The 15,478-nt window shown below is 40.2% G+C and overlaps 1 protein-coding gene across 1 annotated transcript in view; it reads right to left on the bottom strand.

Annotated features, from left to right (window-relative positions):
• Nucleotides 1–15,478, bottom strand: part of edc4 (enhancer of mRNA decapping 4) — a 49,860-nt gene that overhangs the window by 8,436 nt on the left and 25,946 nt on the right. The window contains exons 22-26 of the mRNA XM_063004117.1: nt 14,818–14,998; nt 11,726–11,881; nt 11,131–11,246; nt 474–639; nt 55–241 (exon numbers count right to left, since the gene is read on the bottom strand). Coding sequence (XP_062860187.1) covers nt 55–241; nt 474–639; nt 11,131–11,246; nt 11,726–11,881; nt 14,818–14,998 — 806 coding nt within the window. The remainder of the gene's footprint in view (nt 1–54; nt 242–473; nt 640–11,130; nt 11,247–11,725; nt 11,882–14,817; nt 14,999–15,478) is intronic.

The raw sequence follows: 15,478 nt of genomic DNA, 5'->3' as shown, positions 1-15,478 counted from the left end.
GATTAATGTGTGTGTGTGTGTATGTATGTATGAAGGTATGCGTGCGTGTCTTACTTTCCCACGATCAAGTGGAGCTGGTGCTGAACCTCAGACCGCACACTTGCTGTTATTGTGGTGGCCAGCTGGTCTTGGGAAGCCTGCAATGAGTCAATCATCTGTTGCAGCTGACCAATCACAGGGTCCCGGGCATCCTGTTCATGCTGCTTCCTGTTCTTAACATGTGTCTCCAGCTGCTGAATATCTGTAGGAACAAAGATCGGTAATGTGATCTAGGATGCCTGCAATTTGTCTAATCTCCTGTTAAAGGCTCTTGAACAGGGGATTTCTGATCGGAGCATGAAACACCATCTGTCTGATTCCTCAATATACAAAGTACAGTACATCTCTCTTCCCTTGCATAAACAAAAACAGCATGCAGCATTCCTAAATTCCAGATCATTTGTAGAGAAAGATTACGCTTCATTCACTCTTACACTCGTTGGTTCCCTGTTTAAAGCTGTCGTTGATCTGCTGGAACATGGACTGGCAGCCTCGCTCAAACACAGGGAGCACGATGCTTTGGAAAGCATCTTTGTAGGCTGCCTGGATAGGACCCTGCATGGCCTCAGCTGCCGCCCGGCCAATCGCATCAGTTGTATTCTGCAGAAGAAAGAGATTTGAGGTGATTTATTATTTGGAGAATGTACTCTCTTAGGCTAAACAATAAAATACACAATACAACAATGATTGGAACACTATCTTTGTTAAATCCTATCATTGAAATGCTAGCAGTTCTAGCCATATTAGCCAAGAAAAAAGATTACAGATAGCTTAATTAAGAGGAATCCTCTCTGGCACCCACCCCACAAACAAGCCAATCATTGTTTTTGTTGCCTGCCAGTAGAAGAGCTGAGATTCAAAGTGATGAACTCTGCCAGCAGGGTGGTGTCCATCATGTAAGCATGCTTATTGTAGTGTTGTCTGGAGAATTTAAGGTAACATACATACAGTCGTGTTTTCAATTGTGCCATTTCTGCATGGAGATTTCTCTGGTTTCCTAAATTAATAAATTTTTTTTAAATAATACGCACTTAGTGTTTAGCTTTTAACGCCATGTCTGCCCTTTGGGCCATGTTCATGGCAGAAAAGGTTGTGATCTGTCTTATTTACTTATTTCATTTGACTTAGAGGAGTTATGTCTGTTGTCTATGTATGTTCATTTATATGTATTGCTTCAGTTTTGTTAATGACAGGAATTTTAGAAGTGTTGTTGCTTTTGTCTTTTGTAAAGAGTTCCTTTATGGTTTTTGCTGATAAGATCTGTTGTCTTTCATGGTTATAAATGACACATTCCAGCATTAAATGTTTTATTGTAATCTGTGTTTGGCATGTTGCACAATATGGGGCAGTTTCGTCTTTTATCAGGTACATGTGTGTTAATCTTGTGTGTCCAATACGGCATCTTGTGTACACTGTCTGATCCCAACGGTTTTCGAGGTAGGTCTTTATTTTTTTCCCCAACAGTGGGATTAATTTCATACAATTTATTATTCTGGTGTGTGTTCCAGTCGTTTTGCCATTTGTTCTTGATATATGAGTTTACTGTAGGTTTGATGTCCATTGGTGGGATTTGGTACATTGGATCCGGCATGGATGTGGCCTTTTTTGCTGCTTGATCCGCTCTCTCGTTGCCCAGGAGTCCGCAGTGTCCTGGTATCCAGCATAATATTATATTGTAACTGTGTTGTAGGCAATATACTTTCTGCAGAATTTCTGTGATTGTTGGGTGGTTGGTGTCTAGAGCTTGGAGTGCTTGTAGGCAGGATTTTGAGTCTGTGCATACGAGTGTTCTTCGTTGTTGGATTGATTCTGCATACTCTAATGCTAGGAGTAGTGCTTGGGCTTCTGCTGTGAAAATCGAGCTTTGTTTAGGGAGGGTTATTCCTTTTTGTTGTTGACCAGATACTATTGCTGCTGATGTCTGACTGTTTTTGAGCCGTCTGTGTATATAGGGGTGTATGTAGGAAATCTTTCTCTGATTTCTAGAAATCGCTGTTTAAATGTGTTTGGGTGGGTCTCTGATTTTTTGCTTTGAGAAATGTCCATGATGATATTTATCTGTTTAAGGTCCCAGGGTGGAGTAATGAACAGCTGTGTTTGTGCAATGGTGTCCAAGTTTATGTCTAGTTCTTGTATGACTGACTGAATTCGTAGGCCTAGGGGTTGAATAAAATGTGGTCTGGCTTTATATAGTGGTAGGTACTGTGAGTGAAAGACTGTGTGGTGTGCTGGATTATGTTGGCTGGATTTCAGTTTAATAACATATTGAAGGGCTAGTTTCAGCCGCCTGTTCTTCAGCGATGGTTCGTTTGCTTCGAACCATAAGCTTTGGATAGGGGATGTTCTAAAAGCACCTAACGCTAGGCGTATTCCTTGATGGTGTACAGTGTCGAGTGCTTGAATATACGATTTCCCAGCTGAGCCGTAAACAATACTCCCATAATCAAGCCTTGATCTTATTAGGGTTCTGTATATTCTTAATAGCAGTTGCTGGTCTGCTCCCCATTTGGTTCCTGCTAGGACTTTTATAACATCCAATCTTTTGAGGCATCTGTTTTTTAAAAGTTTAAAATGTGGAATAAAGTTCAGTTTACTATCTAATGTAAGTCCCAGAAACTTCGTTTCCTTGGTAATGGTGATGGGATCTCCATTTAAGAATATCTTTGGTTCTGGATGTAGGGTTCGAAGAAGGCTGAAGTGCATGCATACTGTTTTGGTCTTGGAGAATTTGAATCCATTAAGTACCGACCATTTGTAGATCTTATTTATGCTCAGCTGCAGCTGACGTTCCATGATGTTTATGTTCTTCCCTTTGTATCCAACACAGATGTCATCTACATAGAGACTGCAAAAGGTATTTGCTGGAATTATTTGTGTGACACTGTTTATCTTTATATTGAAAAGAGTAACTGATAAAATGCTTCCTTGTGGGACTCCCATTTCTTGGGTATGTGTTTTAGACAGCGTATTATTGATTTTTACATTGTATAGTCTGGTCTCTAAGAAGTTGGAGATGAAGGTTGGTAACCTCCCTCTAAAGCCCATTAAATGAAGGTCTTTCAAAATTCCATACCTCCAGGTTGTATCATATGCCTTTTCTAAATCAAAGAATACGGTTATAACATGTTCTTTTTTTAAAGGTGTTTCTGATAAAAGACTCCAGTCTGACCAGGCTATCAATTGTACTCCTTCCTTTTCGGAATCCTATCTGCATTTCTGTTAAGTGTTTCCCTTTTTCCAGTAGCCAGACAAGGCGGTTGTTTATCATTCTCTCCAATGTTTTACAGAGGCAACTAGTCAAAGCTATTGGTCTGTAGTTGTTAGGACCGCCATGGTCTTTTCCTGGTTTAGGAATCGGAATTATAGTTGCTTTTTTCCATGCTGTTGGTATCTTTCCCGTTGCCCAGATTTGGTTATATATTTTAAGAAGAAGAGTTAGGGAGCCATGTGGAAGGTGCTTTAAAAATTGGTAGTGTATTTGATCTGGTCCGACTGCTGTATCATTTGATTTCCTTAAGAAGCTTTGGAGTTCTTCCATTAAGAAGTCCTGATTGTATGGTTCAGAGTTGTCAGACTGAAAATTTAGTTTTTTTTATTCCTGTTGCAGTCGGAAAGTTTGAAATTCTGGTATGTGATTCTGTATGGAAGAGTTTCTTTCAAAAACCTCTGCCAGTTGGTTTGCTATGTCCGTTTCACTGATGTATGTTTTATCTTGTTTAATGTGTTGTATCTGGTTATTATTTTGTTTGCCTTTCATTTTGCGTATTAGGTTCCACACTTTTGTTGCTGGTGTACTTACTGTCAGTTTTGAGACATATTCTCTCCAGCTTTGCTTTTTAGCTGAATTAATGATTCTTCTGGCTTTTGCTCTGTTTACTTTGAGATTATTTAGATTGTCTGTTGTTGGGTGGCTGTTAAAGAGTCTTTCTGCTTTTTTGCGCCTGTTAATTGCTTTCTTGCAGTCTTCATTAAACCAAGGGTTGTGTCTTTTACTTGGTTTTTTGGAGGTTTTTGGGACTGTTTTATCCGCAATTGATTTTAGGGTGCTTGTAAACCAATCAGCCAGTTCTTGGGTGTGGTTTGGTTCCTTACACAACTTTTCCCAGCAGTAGGTCTGGAAGGCATACCAGTCTGCTCTTTTCAGTTGCCATCGTTGGGTTCTCTGTTGTGGTTGTATTCTTTCTAGTGTTATAATAACTGGAAAATGGTCACTTCCACAGAGATCGTCCCAAACCTTCCATGAAAAATCAAGCAGCAGTTCAGGTTTGCATATAGTCAAGTCCAGAGCGGTAGAGAGAACAGAGTGGCGACACTCCCATAGGGAACCGTTGGAAAGGGGGCGGGACATATTTTCTGTGCAGCTTCCGGGTTGTGGAGCTCTGTATAGTTCCAAACAACCCATAGAGCCTCATTCATTTTCACTACTTATCAAGCATTTTTAGCTGTTTGTTGCTTTGTTTTAAAAAAAATAATGAATTTAATGTCATTAATATACTTAATACTGTTATTGTTTAGCATTTGCTCAGCACTAAATGTTACATGTTTATCTTAATTAATAGATATAACTGAATTTAGCTTAGTCAGCTAAGCTAAATTATTGACACGAGTCTTTTCACCTAAAATTGATTAATTAAAAGTTGATTAATCAAGAGTCTTGTTACAGAAATGATAATAAAACATCAGAGCCATAATAAATCATTATACTTTTACTTTCATACTTAAGTACATTTGAAGGTAAATTTAGTTTAGTACTTTAGTGGAGGTATTTTTACTTTTACTACTACTTTTACTGGAGTAATATTTTACCTTGGATATCTCTACTTCAACTCAGCTACATGGTTTGTGTACCTTGTCCACCACATACATTAGACAAAATGAACTAGTGCATATTAATTATGAATTAATTCATGTATTACATGTAGAAATAAATTATTACTTACTCATGAAATAGATGAATGAATGCTATGTCATGTACATGCACTATAATGTTAAAGGTGCGGTAGTGTGTTTATGAACCTGTTCATTTAGTGCAGGTAAACCTTATGAATCCAGCCACATGGCTTAGTGTTTAACCAAAATGATTATTATTATGAATCCTCAGGAAAGTGAAGGGAGATTAGTTTATGTAAAAAACAAAACATAAAAAACTGTCTAATCTCTGTACTGTATATTGTCTCTACTACTTAATGATATCGCATTATGTAATGTATGCTAATATAATGTACTGTGTGTTAACAAGAACGACCTATTAAGTCATTATAAACATCAATCTTCCACTTCATATACCAAATTGATATTAAAGCAGATGCAGTAAATGTAAAGGCAGGTGAAAATACCCAGAAATTGTACAAATGTTTATTATTTAATGTTTAATATTTCATTCACTGCTGCCTGTCCCATAGGAGAACATGACAGCGCCGGGTTTGTTTGGAACTATTGGAGGGTTACATGAACCACGTGACCGCGTAGCGGCGAGATCAAGGAGTGTCGCAACTCTCTCTATCTACGGCTCTGGTCAAGTCTATTGCAGAATATGTTCCATGTCCAGGGTGTAGATAAGTATTTGCTTGGTTATTAAGTAGACTGAGGTCGTTTTTGATGATGAAATCTTCCATTACCTTTCCTGTAGTCTTTGTATGTTGACTGCCCCATAATGGATTATGGCCATTGAAGTGCCCCATAAGTATGTATGGGGTGGGAAGTTGTCTACCAGGTTGTCCAAATCTTTTAATGTTAGCTTGGTATTAGGTGGGATGTATATAGAGCAGAGAGTAATGGATTTCGTTGCTGGCATTGTTATGATTATTGCTGTAGCTTGCAGGCTTGTATTTATTGTGATTTGGCTGTGTAGTATTCCCTGTCTTATTAGAATGGCTGTTCCTCCAGAAGGTCTGTGCACATACAGTGGGGGAAATAAGTATTTGATCCCCTGCTGATTTTGTAAGTTTACCCCCTTACAAAGACTTGAACAGTCTATAATTTTTATGGAAGGTTTATTTTAACAGAGAGAGACAGAATATCAACAAAAAATCCAGAAAAAAAAACATTAAATAAAAGTTATGAATTAATTTGTATTTAATTAAGGGAAATAAGTATTTGATCCCCTACCAACCAGCAAGAATTCTGACCCCCACAGACCGGTTATGTGCCCATGAGGCACACAAATTAGTCCTGTCCCTGTATAAAAGACACCTGTCACAGAATCTGTTTCTTCCGTTCAAATCTCTCGACCACCATGGGCAAGACCAAAGAGCTATCAAAGGACGTCAGGGACAAAATTGTAGACCTGCACGAGGCTGGAATGGGCTACAAGACCATAAGCAAGAAGCTTGGCGAGAAAGAGACCACTGTTAATTCGAAAATGGAAGAAATACAAGATCACAGTCAATCACCCTCACTCTGGAGCTCCATGCAAGATCTCACCTGGTGGGGTAAGAATGATTCTGAGAAAGGTGAGGTCAGTCCAGAATTACACGGGAGGAGCTTGTCAATGATCTCAAGGGAGCTGGGAGCAGAGAAATGCTGGATATGACCCCAAGAACACCACCCCCACTGGGTATTTCTTTGCCTCCAAACACGGCGAGTGGAGTTGATGCCAAAGAGCTCAATTTTGGTCTCATCTGACCATATCACATTCTCCCAAGCTTTCTCTGAATCCTTCAGGTGTTCATTGGCAAACTTCAGACGGCCCTGTACATGAGCCTTCTTGAGCAAAGGGACTTTGCGAGCACTGCAGAATCTCAATCCATTACGGCGAAGTGTGTTACTAATGGTTTTCTTTGTGACTGTGCTCCCAGCTCCCTTGAGATCATTGACAAACTCCTCCCGTGTAATTCTGGACTGACCTCACCTTTCTCAGAATCATTCTAAGGGGATCTTCTTACAAAATCAGCAGGGGATCAAATACTTATTTCCCCCACTGTATGGACCGCAGTTACTGTACATTGTGAAGTCTTTTAGTGTAATACTTTGGTATGGTGCAAGTTGAGTTTCTTGGAGGCAGAAAGCTATTGGATTCAGTGTTGCCGCCAGGTGTTGCAGTTCGGCCAGATTAGCTTTCATACCCCGACAATTCCATTGAATAAAAGGGTTCTCTTCCATTAGATTACTGATGAAGGGGTGCGAGACTTGCTTCTGTTTTTAGGTGATAAGCTCCTATTGCGAGGATGGGTTGCATCTTTCATTTCTATATCTTTTACATGCTCTGGTTTGTTTGGGTTGGTTTCTTGGTCTGTTCGTGTTATGAGTATACTAGTTTTCTTTTTCATCTTGCTGTTAGTTTGTTCTTGTTCTGTTTTTAAAGTTTGTGCTTTATTTGACAGGGTTTGGGTTATTATCTGTGTACTCTGTGTGCTGATGCTCCTTGATTTGTTTGGACTTGGGTTTTTCTGATAAGTAATCTGCTGTGGTTTGTCTTTCTCTAGCCAAGTTAGGTCGGTTTGGCTAGCTGTAGTTTTCGTTGATTTTACTACTGAGGCAAATGATTTCTTTAGTTTAAATTTAGGTAGTTCATCAACTATTCTTCGTGCCTCTGGGTAGCTTATTTTCCTGGTGTTTTTCACATTCTGGATTTCTTTCTCCTTTATCCAAGTTGGGCATATCTTTAATGCGGCATTATGTGATCCTTCACAGTTTTTACATTTCGGTGATTTCTGGCAAGGTAAATCATGTTCCTCTTCTCCGCAGTTTGAGCAAATTGCTTTGTTTTTGCATGTGGCTGATCCATGACCAAATTTCTGGCATTTGAAGCATCTTATTGGATTAGGGATATATACAGGGGTTGGACAAAATAACGGAAACACCTGTCATTTTAGTGTGGGAGGTTTCATGGCTAAATTGGACCAGTCTGGTGGCCAATCTTCATTAATTGCACATTGCACCAGTAAGAGCAGAATGTGAAGGTTCAATTAGCAGGGTAAGAGCACAGTTTTGCTCAAAATATTGCAATGCACACAACATTATGGGTGACATACCAGAGTTCAAAAGAGGACAAATTGTTGGTGCATGTCTTGCTGGCGCATCTGTGACCAAGACAGCAAGTCTTTGTGATGTATCAAGAGCCACGGTATCCAGGGTAATGTCAGCATACCACCAAGAAGGACAAACCACATCCAACAGGATTAACTGTGGACGCAAGAGGAAGCTGTCTGAAAGGGATGTTCGGGTGCTAACCCGGATTGTATCCAAAAAACATAAAACCACGGCTGCCCAAATCACGGCAGAATTAAATGTGCACCTCAACTCTCCTGTTTCCACCAGAACTGTCCGTCGGGAGCTCCACAGGGTCAATATACACGGCCGGGCTGCTATAGCCAAACCTTTGGTCACTCGTGCCAATGCCAAACGTCGGTTTCAATGGTGCAAGGAGCGCAAATCTTGGGCTGTGGACAATGTGAAACATGTATTGTTCTCTGATGAGTCCACCTTTACTGTTTTCCCCACATCCGGGAGAGTTACGGTGTGGAGAAGCCCCAAAGAAGCGTACCACCCAGACTGTTGCATGCCCAGAGTGAAGCATGGGGGTGGATCAGTGATGGTTTGGGTTGCCATATCATGGCATTCCCTTGGCCCAATACTTGTGCTAGATGGGTGCGTCACTGCCAAGGACTACCGAACCATTCTGGAGGACCATGTGCATCCAATGGCGGTGCCGTGTATCAGGATGACAATGCACCAAAACACACAGCAAGACTGGTGAAAGATTGGTTTGATGAACATGAAAGTGAAGTTGAACATCTCCCATGGCCTGCACAGTCACCAGATCTAAATATTATTGAGCCAATTTGGGGTGTTTTGGAGAAGCGAGTCAGGAAACGTTTTCCTCCACCAGCATGACGTAGTGACCTGGCCACTATCCTGCAAGAAGAATGGCTTAAAATCCCTCTGACCACTGTGCAGGACTTGTATATGTCATTTCCAAGACGAATTGACGCTGTATTGGCCGCAAAAGGAGGCCCTACACCATACTAATAAATTATTGTGGTCTAAAACCAGGTGTTTCAGTTATTTTGTCCAACCCCTGTAAGTCAACATTCACTTTTTGGTATCCAATCAAAATCTTCGCTGGTGGTTGGGTTTTATTGAAGGTTAGAATATATGTATTTGTTTTTACCAATTGATCTTTTCTTATTTGTATTCGTTTAACGTTTGTGACGTCTTGAGGTGCTAGTTCCAGTGCTATTTCCGTTTCTTCCATGTCTATGAGATCCCTAGTACGGATCACTCCTTTGCTGGTGTTTAAGGTTGGATGCAGAAAGGCTTTTATGCGGATGCCTGCTAGCTCTTTCATGCTTAACAGGTTATCAGCTTGTATCTTTTTTACGCACTCTACTAGGATTTGTCCAGATCTCAGCTTTTTTGCATCTTTTACAGTGCCAGCGATCCCCGCGATGCCTTTCTGAATGGCAAAAAGTGAGAGTTTGGTAAGCTGTATCTCTTCTGGTTGGGATTCTAGTAGAATAAATTTATGCCAGTTTTCATTTGGTAAAGAGAAGTTAGCCATCAGGTCTCGTTCCAGGTCAGTATCTATCATTTATCGTTTGGGGTTTTTGATATCCATGGTTTAAAGTTATGTACTTCAACATTCCTACTCCCCACCCACCTCGAAGCCCAACAAGGGGGTGCACAGAGCCGCGGATCTCCAGCGGATGTGCACCAGGGCTATAGGAATGGTATACTCAAGCAACAGATCTCAGAGAAATCTCAGAAGAGATACGACCTAGGGCATGTCCTGACCAGCCGATTGATTGGAGAGGGTCACTCCAACCTCCCGTCTATGTGAAGTCGGGGCCAAAGTGCTGTGTTGGGAAAATGGTAGCCGCAGCCACCACTCCCCTCAAACACCAGGATCCCTTTCTCCACAGACACGGGTCGCACCTCACGGCAAACAAGGCGCCTCAAATCTACATTTATATTGTATTCCTTTACCACAGACAAGGCCTTATAACACAAGAGACATACCAGTTTCTCTTCTTAAAGCACAAACTTGTATTCACTCTCCCATCTTTCATTTAATTCCCTTCCTTCTGCTTCAATTTAGTCTTCTTGTGCATTTTGGGATCATTTGTAAATATTTCTCAACACCACTGCCTCAGTTAAACGCTGATGTAGAAACACCATCATCTAGTGGCAGGATGCAGTCACTTTGCGGGTCACAAAATCGGCACGCATTGTGAGAGATGCAGTTTATGTACGATTTTATAGTGTATTTTAAGACAATCATAGGTTTTTTAAGCTCTCGCGGGCCACATAAAATGACACGGCAGGCCGAATATGGCCCGTGGCCCCGAGTTTGACATGTGATATACAAAAAGCAACATTAATCAGCACCAGGTAAATTTTGCCAAAAAGTTTATAAATATGTCTTGTGGTGCATGGATAAAAAGCTATTGGCACCTGTCAAGTGCAGCTTCAGCAGGAATATTAGTTAATATTTTTAGCTTTATTGGCTTCCTCAACATGTGCACATGGTGCATGCATGTTTTTAAAGGGCAATTCATTTACAAAAATGCTGAAACATTTTGGTAATAGATTATTGTATTTACTGCACATTCATACTAGTATTTTACATAAATAACGTTCCAGAACTTTACTAAAAAATATTTGGTAAAATCTTGTAACTAAGGTTGCAACCAAGGTGTACTGCATTCACACATCAGTTATACACAGTTATATACAGGACTTAATTGAGACGGTCTACTGATTATAAATACATGACTTGGGACTTCTGCCCATCCTTGATATGTATAATATATTGAAGACAAAAAATTTATATGATGTAAACAGACGTGATTCACTTTTTCAGTGAGTCATAGCAATCCCCATAGCATAAAGTCAACTCTTTAACTGATGGCAAAAAAAGGCAATTGCAACTGAATAAAGTAACTGCTTGCATATCACTCTAACTTTAAAAGTGGTAATACAAGCATCTGCATGCTGCATGTACGTACCTAGGGTAAAAATATTTTTTCACAATTCTAAATTCAATTCATTCAGGACACTTGTTTGCTAATTGAGGGCTCCTCATCATGCTTTAAACTGCAATAAATTCAACCACCCATTTAAAAAGACCTTAGATATAATAACACTTACCTTAGACTTAACAACTTTGGTGACATTGTCCTTTAGTGTTGCCTCTACTGCAGTCAATTTGGCAGCGATTGTGTTGCTCATCTGTCCTGTCAGGGGTTCCAGAGACTTGGAGATGGCTGTAAAACATGAAACAAACCATAAATGTTTCACATTACAAACACACATACAATGTAGTAAAAAAAGCCAGCCACTGGGATGCACTGGAGTGCATACAGTGTTTGAAGTGAGGGAAAAAGTGTTGGTACTCCTTAATTTCCATGTTGACATGTGTATCATATCAGCAAGTCATTATTATAACACTCGGAATAAAAGTTACTAGCATTAACGCTACTTGTGTTGTACAAGACATGCTGTCAAAAGAACAGGAGGAAGTGAGCGCCACTTAGCGACCCCTGGTTTGGTCACATGGACCTAAGTGTGGTTCTCTATATGATATGTGATAAGCGGCTAGCAGCTGAGCACACCTTGGGCAGAAGTAGTGCAAGCTGCAGCAGAGTTACAATTGGAAATTGGAACTAACTACACTGGTAGAAAAGAAGTATAAAAAAATACATGTGTTTTATGGAGTGCTATACGATCGACAGAAAGCTCTTACTTGGGGGAACCATCTTCTTCATCTCCTCCCGTAACACTTTGTCCAGCCGACTGGAGAGTATAGTGCCCAAAGAGTGGGTCAACTGCTGGGCCATGTGCTCCTGAAGCTGCTGGCTACGTGCATGTCCCTCTGCTAACACCCGCTCCATTCTTGTCTCTGATATACAGCAGCAAGTCAAGGACTAAACACCGTAAATAAATAGCAAGAAAAGTATTGTCTCGTCAAAATAAAATGTAAAAATAACTTTTTGGTACCTTGCAGTAAGTGTTAAGTTTTTTAAACAGAAACGATGATAGTGACAACTGAGGCGATGTAAAAAAAAAAAAATAATAAAAAAAAAAAAAAAAAAAAAAAAAAATAAAAAAAAAAAAAAAAATAATAATAATAATAATAATAATAATAATAATAATATTGTGTTGGTCCCCCTTTTGCTGCCCCATATGCAACAAACTGCGATGCACTGTGTATTCTGGCATCTTCCTATCAGAACCAGCATTAACTTCTTCAGCACTTTGAGCTACAGTAGCTCGCCTGTTAGATCGGACCACATGGGCCAGCCTTCACTCCCCACGTGCATCAATGTGCCTTGGCCACCCATGACCCTGTCACCGGTTTACCACTGTTCCTTCATGTTCTTTTTGATAAATACTGACCACTGCAGACTGGAAACACCCCACAAGAGCTGCAGTTTTGGAGATGCTCTGACCCGTCTAGCCATCACAATTTGGTACTTGTAAAACTCGCTCAAATCCTTACGCTTGCTCATTTTTCCTGCTTCTAACACATCAACTTTGAGGATAAAATGTTCACTTGCTGCCAAATATATCCCACCCACTAGGTGCCGTGATGAAGAGATAATCAGTGTTATTCACTTCACCTGTCAGTGGTCATAAATGTTAATTGTTTGGTGTATGTACATATGTATATTTCTATTTGACCATTTATTAGGACTGGGCTGTTTTAGTACTGTGCTTTTTTTGTACTAGACTAGTAATCGGAAGGCTGCTGGTTCAAGCTGCACTACCGCTAAGTTGCGACTGTTGGGGCTCTAAACCAGGTACACTAAATTGGTTGCACTGTACAGTATTTAGTCACAACTGTAAGTTGCTTTGAATAAAAGTGTTTGCCGTATGTCATAAATGTAAATTAATTTATTATTAACACACATTGAATTTAAACTAAATAAAAAGTTAAATAATGAATAGGTACCCTGCCATTAACAAAAATTGCATTAATACTGTGCTAACAGATTTCTCTATTGGAGATACTTCTACCTGAGTAGCATGAGTGACTAAGTGGGTTAGGAGAATATTTGGCAATCAGGTGGCTTAGCGGTAAAACATGGGGGGAAACGCAGGCTGAAGGGATTCCCTGTTGATGCCGCAAATGCAGCCTCTGCTGGCTGGTCAAAGGCACCTGCACCAAGACGGTGATTAGTGGAGATCAGTGACTCTCCATACATGATACTGTGTCTGTCTGAACCTGTCTTGTGCAGGTAAAAAGAAGTGGTTGGTTACTACACGTCTCAGAGGGGGCGTGTATTAGATACAACCACATCGGTCAGGATAGGGGTCTGCAACAATATTTATTTATTTATTAGGATTTTAACGTCATGTTTTACACACTTTTTTTTTTTTTTTTTAATAATTTTTCCCACTTTTCCCCCCAATTTTTCTCCCCTAATCTAGTCGTGTCCAATTACCCTGAATGCGTCCTCTATACTGATTCGACCCTTTCACCGCTGACTGAGGACGCCTCTCAACTGACATACGCCCCCTCCGGCATGTACAGTCAGTACAGACTGCATTTTTTCACCTGCACAAGTCGAGTTCATACACCGACGACCACTGTGTATGGAGGGCCACACCCCCATCAGCATTATTCCTCAGCCCTGTGCAGGCGCCATCAGTCAGCCAGCAGGGGCCATGGTTGCACCAGTTATGAGGACCTATGATTCAACTTTTTTACCCCAACCCTATAAACAACAGCCAATCGTTGTTCATGCAACTGTCCAGCCCAGTTGGAAGGTTTTACACACTTTGATTACACCCATGACAGAAACGGTACTTACCCATAAGACAAGATTCATCAGTTCACAAGTTTAATGTTAAACAATCATGGACAATTCTTTATCTCCAATTCATCACACTTGCGTGTCTTTGGACTGTGGGAGGAAACCGAAGCTTCCAAAGAAAACCCACACACACATGGAAAGAACAAGCAAACTCCACAGAGAAAGGACCCCAACTGCCCCACCTGGGGATCAAACCCAGGACCTTCTTGCTGTGAGGTGACAGTGCTACCCACTGAGCCACATCAGAAAGTATATTCTCATATCCTGCAGAATCACATTTTAAAAATTTGAAGAAGTTTTACAGCATCCTTTCAAGACAGTAAGTAACTAGCATTCAGTTAGGGAACTACTGAAATTCTCCTTTCACTGTTCTTAAGCACATTTTCAAGATTTAAGGGGGCAAACTGAATTAAATTTAAAATATCAAAAAATAAAGAAAGTGACTGCTTAAGCAATTAACCTTGTACTGGATCAGGTCAGCTACAGTAGAAAATCACCTACTGTATTTAGAAACATCTGTAAGCAACAGGCACAATCAGGCCACCTTTGAGCCCCCCTAAAAAGTCAACTGGGTAATTCAGATGTATGAATGACATACTGCTTTTTATTTAATGCTGAAATATAATAGTCCAACGTTTCATTAAATTCTACATACAGCCTAATAATCCATCTAACAGATGACTAATACAAGGAAACATAAAAATTAGTGGGAAAACACAAGCAGAGATGCCGTGTGGACACTAGCACAACTTTTCTTTTTTCCTCCAATGTGACAACACCCTCATCCACAAGGAATGATTAGTTAGATAGCTCTGACCATGATCATGATGATGCAGTTTGAGGAGAAAGGGAGCTTATGCCAAGTTGTTTAGTGCTTTTAAAGGCCTAATCAATTTGTAAGTAAGCTTTTTAATCTACACTTTCAAATTTAAACAAATCCTTTGATAAGGGGATATGTTTGTTGTCATAGCTAAACTATTAGTGTTGGCAATGCACCTCACTTCTACTGGAAGGATACGTTCCTGTTCCTGCTGTGTAAGCAGGACATGCTCAACGTGGGCCATAATGGAGCTCTGCACAGCATCCATGTGGCCCGTGAGCCTCTGCAATAGCTCTTGTTGGTTCTGTCGCAGCTCAGCCAGCTCCCTCTGTTGGCTCCTTAGCAGCAGAAGCAGTTCCTCCTGCACCTCGGTATTAAGCTACAAAGCAAAATCATATTTAGAGAGAAGTAAGCATAAGCTCATTTAGAAACATGGTCCAAGTTACTGTTTCATAAAAAAGCTAAAATCTTGTCTAGTGTTCTACGGACGGCTATTCTACTTTATTTTATTTAGTGAGCTAAATAAGCTGAATAAATTCAATTTATTCAACTCATTCTTTTTAGTTTTAGATTTATCAGATACAGTGACACCTTGTAACTCAACGTCCCCTAAACTCAAAATCTTTGAAACTCAACGCCCTTCATTGAGAAATTTGTACCCTTAAACTTAATGTGTTCAGTTTGTTTTTTAAAAATGTATTTATTTAATTTCAAAATTACAATGAACAGTCGCTTTGTTCAGCGCTCGGCTTGAGCCGTGCGGTAATACGTCATCAAAGTGTGCATATGAGACGAAACTGCATTTGTGTGGAATAACCATCGGATTCAGTCTGAAAGCTCCACATGTATCTGTGTTTAG

The sequence above is a fragment of the Trichomycterus rosablanca genome, chromosome 11, assembly GCF_030014385.1.
Source record: "Trichomycterus rosablanca isolate fTriRos1 chromosome 11, fTriRos1.hap1, whole genome shotgun sequence".
Classification (NCBI taxonomy): domain Eukaryota; kingdom Metazoa; phylum Chordata; class Actinopteri; order Siluriformes; family Trichomycteridae; genus Trichomycterus; species Trichomycterus rosablanca.
The sequence above is the reverse complement of the archived record's forward strand: the minus strand, read 5'-3'. Positions and strand labels throughout refer to the sequence as shown.